The 6845-nt window shown below is 33.7% G+C and overlaps 1 protein-coding gene across 9 annotated transcripts in view; it reads right to left on the bottom strand.

Annotated features, from left to right (window-relative positions):
* Positions 1-374: 374 nt before the first annotated feature.
* The window catches only part of Tmem56 (transmembrane protein 56), a 72913-nt gene continuing 66442 nt past the window's right edge, over positions 375-6845 (bottom strand). For 8 of the 9 annotated variants that reach the window (XM_013516468.1, XM_013516469.1, XM_013516470.1 and 5 more), the window contains one exon: positions 375-6009. In XM_013516468.1, coding sequence (XP_013371922.1) covers positions 5691-6009 — 319 coding nt within the window. In that variant the 3' untranslated portion in view covers positions 375-5690. The remainder of the gene's footprint in view (positions 6010-6845) is intronic. The other variant, XM_013516474.1, reaches the window with a different exon arrangement.

The raw sequence follows: 6845 nt of genomic DNA, 5'->3' as shown, positions 1-6845 counted from the left end.
CAGGCCACAGGTCATCTGAGAAGGTGAAGAATTCCAGCCAAGACACTCAGCAAGGAAAACACTGAGACCACGTGAGAGGCCTAAGGGAGAATGCAAGGAGTCTAAAAACTTAGCTGCCAAAGTTTTACTTAATCTAAAAGAGCCTCCTGATTAGACAGCACCATTGTTTCCATGAACAAGCACGACTAAAATGCTTGCTAAAGGGCCCAGACCTGCAAGGGGTGAGGGGGACAGGGAAGGATGTAAACAAACTCTAGGAGCATCCTGAGGAATAAACATTTGCCTTTAGGATTCAGATGCTAGAAGAGATGATGGAGGAAAGTAATCTCATCAACATTTCAATAAATTATTGAAAAATCACCCTGTAGACAAACTTGTGCACTCAATTGATTTTATTTTATTTTTTTCACAAAATACAAACCTTTGCACTACAATATAGTAGTGTTCTAGCACAAGAAAATTCTAAAGTGTTCATGGTGGGGAGAAGGTTATACAATATTTTTTTCATTCTTAAAATTAATTGTAAATAAAATGTCACAATAAAGTATGCTGGACTTGTACAACATGCAGATTATTGCTTAGAACTTGCATATACTTTAAAGTGGCACACATACAAATAAAATGTATAAATATGTCAAAGTTTTTAACGAAGATACCAAAGGACATTTATTATCAGTTCAGATAAAGCATAACTGAAAATCAAAGTAAAGGATACTAAATTGTATTCTAATTACTGATGTCTTAGTAACAAGGATTTATAAATTATCTAGTTTTATGTTTTGTAAATAAAGTTCTTCAGCATTATGGAAATTATAAAGTATATTCTCAAAATGTTAAGTGTATTTTGAGAGACTTCCAAAAACTTTAGCAATTATTATTATATAGTCTCAAAGAACTATATATATATACATATATATGTATATATATAATCACTATAGCTATTGCATGTACTGCAGTTTTCAAGTAGATTTTCCAATAAAATCTAAATGGCATTATTATTACAAATTCTAACAATCACCAAAAAATAATAACTTATCCCAATATAATTATTATCGCACAAAAGTCTGTTAAGTAAAAAACAGACATAATCATACCAGCAACAAAACAAGCAAGAAACAAAAGTACACAGCACATTTTATCCACAAATATATTTTTAGGTTTCATTAACCAGAAGTAGCAAGTAAATAATGCACATTTCACTACAGAATTACAGAAAAATATAAAGAAAAAATACAGATGATGTTTAACAAGTTTTCAGCCAGAGGTATTATACTTATAAATCTTTGAGATTTAGAAATGTTTCTCATTATTTTTGGTCTTGCATATAGGGTCTGATATTAAAACTCTGCAGCTCAGAGTAAGTGTAAACATTTTAATGCAAACAAATCAATCTTTAGGAGCTGCCTACAAATCTTTACTGGTATGCAAAATATTGTCCAATCAAGGTATGGTATTATCAAAGCAAGCAGAGGCTGTTTGAAGTCTGGGTGAGGACAGAGCAGCGCTCAAGTCCTTGGATGTTTAACTCTTGGAAACACCAAATAACCCATTAGCTAATAAGCTTGTTTTTAGAGAAGTATTACCAGAACAAACTTCTATTGAAGAGCAGTATTCTAAAATAATTCTGCTGACGCCACACACCCCACCCCACCTCCTAACAGCTCAATGCCCTACTCCCCTCTGCTGATATGGGGTCTAAGAACATTCACATAATTTACATGCCTACAATAAACCCCAGCTTAAACACTACACAACTCATTGCTCAACCAACTTAAGAAAGAGTGATAACACATGTTTCTAAATAAAATCATAATTAGCTTTGCTTTGTATTGTAAACAGGTATTACTAAATATTGAATCACTTCCTGTAGCCTCTGAATTGCGGTTTACTAAATTTACAACAATGCTTTTTTCAAGGAGAACCAATTTGTGAACATTTAACCTTGCTACAAGAGACTTAAAAGATTACAGATGTATGGAACATCTCAGAAGTTAATATAGAAAGGTGTTGGCCTATTGCAGAGAGGCACTGATGAAGTCTGGTGTATCAGGCATAAGAAATGGAAGGACTGGAGGGATTTAGAAAACTTCTAGATTGAAGTTTTCATCTTTTAAGGGAAAAGCAGTCTGGGTGTCTCCTCCAAATCCTGAAGGCTTTTCTCGTTGCTACAAATATCACATGTGTTTTGTATCAGATTTCTCTTTCAGTAGCTGTAGTGTAAGCCAGCTGTGGTTAAGGCCGGGAGGCGTGGGTGCCTCCAGATGTGCGCATAAGGAAGCAGGTCTCACTACTGCACTGGCTCCTGCTTGTTGAAGACACTGTGCCACTCTTCTGATAAAGTGATATGTTAGCCTCTTATGGACTCAAAAGACACAAATACATGGGCTTGTATATGTTTTTCAATTTCATTCACAACTGACTAGAGTACTTAAAGTCAACTCAGAAGCGTATTTACATATTTGGAGCTGGGAGCAACATAAAAATCAAAATTTGTTCAAACATTTAATAGGGCCTTTTGGAACATGTTTATTTCCCTTAAAAATGAAACAGCAGAAACATGTACATTATTGTCACACTTCTGCTCTGTGTCTCCATGAGAAGCTTGCTAAATGCAGGATAGCACAGTGCCACTGACAGTAAACCTGGCTCTCCACCCGTGAAGCCCAGGGTCCACCCAGGTGCCCAGTGTGTCTCAGAGAAAGAACACAATTTAAAAACTGACACCAGAGTAAAATTGGACTTGAGTCAACTATTAAATTTTTAAAAAGAACTTCATTCAAATGCTTACAAACTAGACAGTTATTAAAACTTTTAAGACAATACTGGGTCATGTGAAATATATCAAAGTCACTCAAAGGTCATGATATAACTCATTTCTCATAACATGGAACTAGTCTATGAAATAAAGTAATGGAATAAAAAATTGTTAACACATATGGGGTACTTTAAGTTAATTTGCACTCATATACAACTCCATTTTGAGTTGTAAATAAATGCAAAGAATCCTCAAGGTTTAGATATAAGAATGCAGACTGTAAACTCAGGCTCATAATTTTTAAATTCTCACAAAATATTTAATGCAAGATCTATGCTACTAGTTGATTTTCATTCTTTGTAAGTTTCACAATAACTTATTTTCTAGAATACTACTCATTCAGGTTATTACTAATCTTTTCTAGAAAAATAGAATTGCTTAAAAATGTATGCCAATTTGCTTTTATTTTCTACAAATAATTTATTAGTGTTGTTAAATACCATAATGCCTAATATAATCATTTGTTAATCCATGTATCCAAAATACTTAATGTTTAAAATTTCTAGCAAGTCTGTCATTTAATAAATGAAAAATTCATTGTTTAATAAATGATATATTCTGCCTTTATTTGTGTTTTAGGTAGATGGATAAAATCACAGAACAGCAAAGTAAAGCTCCTGTAAAGATCTGACTTAAAGAACCATGGCTGTTTATAGTAACATTTCCATTTCATTGCTATTGTATGAAGAAACATATATAACCTACTTTTATACACTAAGTTTGAATGCTGGATTAACTGTATGCATCCAGCATAAATTAGGGATTGAAGACTAAGGAAATAACAAGTATTTGTTTAAAACTGTGCTATTTTAAATACAGGATTAGCGAGCATCTATACCATCAGTGAAAGGTAATGTGAATGAAAGTAAAAATGAAGTTTCAAGCATCAAACAACTATTGAAACTACTACATGGAAACTCACCAACAAAGCTTTACGTTGTATCATTGGATAATGGATTTAAAATCTGTGTTTAGAATTGTAGAAATATCCAAGGAGTCAAAAATGTTTATTTCAAGGTTTATTTTTGAAAAGGAATGAATTTCCAAAATAGTTTTATAATATAAATGTTTTCCTTTTTTAAAAAGCCACTTTTCTTGCAAAAGAGCATAAACAAGATAAAATCAACTTCTTTCCTATGCCCTCACCCTCTAGACGTCCAGTACATACTTATGACTATAATGTGGACATCAATAAATTTAATGATCCATTATCAATATTAATATTAGCTGCTTTACAAACAAATACTTGTATTTTACATTATTTGTCAAAAATAAATGTACCTGTTAGAGGCCAATCAACCCATTTCATCATTTAGTTATTGGCTGAGACTTCAATTCCCATCTTTAAATGTTCTAGAACTTACCAGGCTCTACCCACACTGGACAATCAAGCCAAATCGAATTAAAAGTCTTGATTACATTCAGCTAGCCTCCTTTCATCATCATAACACAAACAATGGAAATGAATCAAACATTTCCCTTCAAACTGGGAAACCTAGTGAATTAAATCTTTTCAGTGGGGTTCAGTTAAGTTTAAGTATTTATAACTAGTTGAGTTAAATTTTTTTCCTTAGGTTAAGAGCAATCATTAAAGTCAAATATTTGAGAAAAATAAATAAAGGCAACAAGAGATAAATATTTCTATATTAGGACTGCAAAAACCAGAGCAAACACATACACACACTCATTTATTTTCATGTAAGACAATAATTTTTATAACCAGAATACTTGGATTAAAATACCTTATTCCTTCCTGCTCTTTCAAGAAACACAGTGCAAAGCACTCAAAGTGTTAAATAAGCAAGTGTGAGTGTAAACTGGGAAAACATGAATACTGAATATTTTGTCATTTCGGTCTCATCAAGAAGAGGCCTAGTTTAGGAGCATGACAAAAATGTACTGCGTAAGACTGTACTGATGATGTCAGGTTCTGAACCCAGGGGAGGTTTTGCAAATAGAAATAATACATTTTTCTTAGAAAAATGAAAAGGAAGCAGACAACAGTGTTAAAACAGTGTTTCTTAATTATTTCTTCTACAGTACTAGCCTAGGCCCCGGGGGTGAACCTGCAGCACGCATGCCACCGCGTGGTCTGTATCACTGAAAGCTCTAAAAGGCTCACCATCACTCACCTAGTCACTTATCAATGTGCACTCTTAGAAGAGTCTCATCCTTAAAGGAGGTCCATAGCATCTGCCTTAAGCCTTACTATAAAATAAAAAAAAATAAGTTGATAAAATATCAAAATAGAAATAAGTGACATTTAAAAAATCTTAAAATGCAGTAAGTATATTAAATGACCAAACTAATGAAAAATCCTCAAAGTGAGTAAAATACTTCATCACTAATAGATGATTGCATATCTAAAATAGAAAATGTCATTTTTAATAGTCTGGGGGGAAGATCATGTCAATAATTTGGAAATAAAACCCTACATAGGTGTTGACATAAGAAAAGAGTACAATGCAAAAAAATGTTGAGAGTTATTTACAGGTTTAAAAGTAGTCATTATCTTTTCACCAAAAATGGTAGCACACCAAGTGCACCAAATTATCACAGTCATCTTTCCACAGAGAAAAATACTAAAGCAGGCTATGAGATTTCTGAAAAGATTCACCACTAGTATCTATAATTTTCATTTAAAATTTTAAGATTTTATCCATGCTTATAATGCAGAAGAAAAGAGAAAATCTTGGGATGAGGACTAAATTTTAGTTTCTTCTAAAAAGAAGAAAATATGACACTGAAACCCTGAATAACAACTATAATTCATATGGAAGCACAAGAACATGCCATTTCATCCTATTAGTAGATATAATGCTGGGTAGTAATGAAGATTGCTTATCTAAACAAAGGTGTCTGACAAACCTCACCTTTAATCAAGTTTTCCATTCTGAAGACTATTATTGGCTTTCTCTTGTCTGAGGAGAGAGATGACTTTTATGCACCCTTTATAGATTTTTATCATCCACATGACATTCATCACATCCAAAACAATGCAAGTAGAGACCCAGGAATACTGGATTACAAATCCCAGCCTGATGAAGGGCTCTGTTCCATAGACGGAATACAAGAAGCTGTAGTAAGGAGGTATTACAGCAATCCGCACGATGAAGAACACCACTGTCATGAGAATTCCATTGACGACATTCGCTTTGGAAAACTTAGGGTACTTCAGAGCTTCAAAGAACCACCTGAAAAGAGAATTAGAGAAACATCACCTTTATTCTACAACACTGGAAATTAACCATCCCATTTTCATTTTTTAATTTATTTAGAAGTCAGGCAACACCCCCTCATAGTTTATATGGAGGCAAAGGGCCTAAGATAGCCAACCCAATACCAAAAAGTACAAAGTTACAGAACTCACTACCCAATTCAAAAACTTACTATAAAGCTACAGTAATCAAAATAGCGTGGCAAAAATATAGAAAATATAGAAAAATCTATCAATGAACAGAACAAAAAGCTCAGAAATGGACTCAAATATATTCAACCGATTTTTGACAAAAGTGCAAAGGCAATTCAATGGAGGAAGAATATCTTTTTTATAAACTGCAAAACTGTACATCCATATGTAGAAAAATAAACTTAAGTAGGGACCTTATACCTCACATAGAAATTCAAAGTAGATTAAAGGTCTCCATGTAAAACACACTATAAAACTTCCAGAAGAAAGCAGGAAAGAAATCTGCATGATTTCAGGTTCAGTGATGGTTTTTTGATATAGCACTAAAAGTGAATCAAGGAAGAAAAAATGATAAGTTTGACTTCACTAAAATTAAAAATTTGCTCTGTGAAACACACTGTTAACAGAATGAAAAGATAATCCCCTGGAAGAAAATATTTATAATATACACCTATGTTGAAGTATACCAAAATGTACAAAGAATTTTTAAGAGCCCCCCGCGCCTTGCGCCCAGACAGCGAGTTCTCCGGGAGCGGCAGGGCTCCTGGGTCCGAGTGTGGGCCGGGCTCATACCACCGCGATTCCCAGCTGAAACGCGTGCACAGAGCCAGGTAGGCCCCA

Source organism: Chinchilla lanigera, unplaced genomic scaffold (assembly GCF_000276665.1).
Source record: "Chinchilla lanigera isolate Chin_1 unplaced genomic scaffold, ChiLan1.0 scaffold00034, whole genome shotgun sequence".
NCBI lineage: Eukaryota > Metazoa > Chordata > Mammalia > Rodentia > Chinchillidae > Chinchilla > Chinchilla lanigera.
The sequence above is the reverse complement of the archived record's forward strand: the minus strand, read 5'-3'. Positions and strand labels throughout refer to the sequence as shown.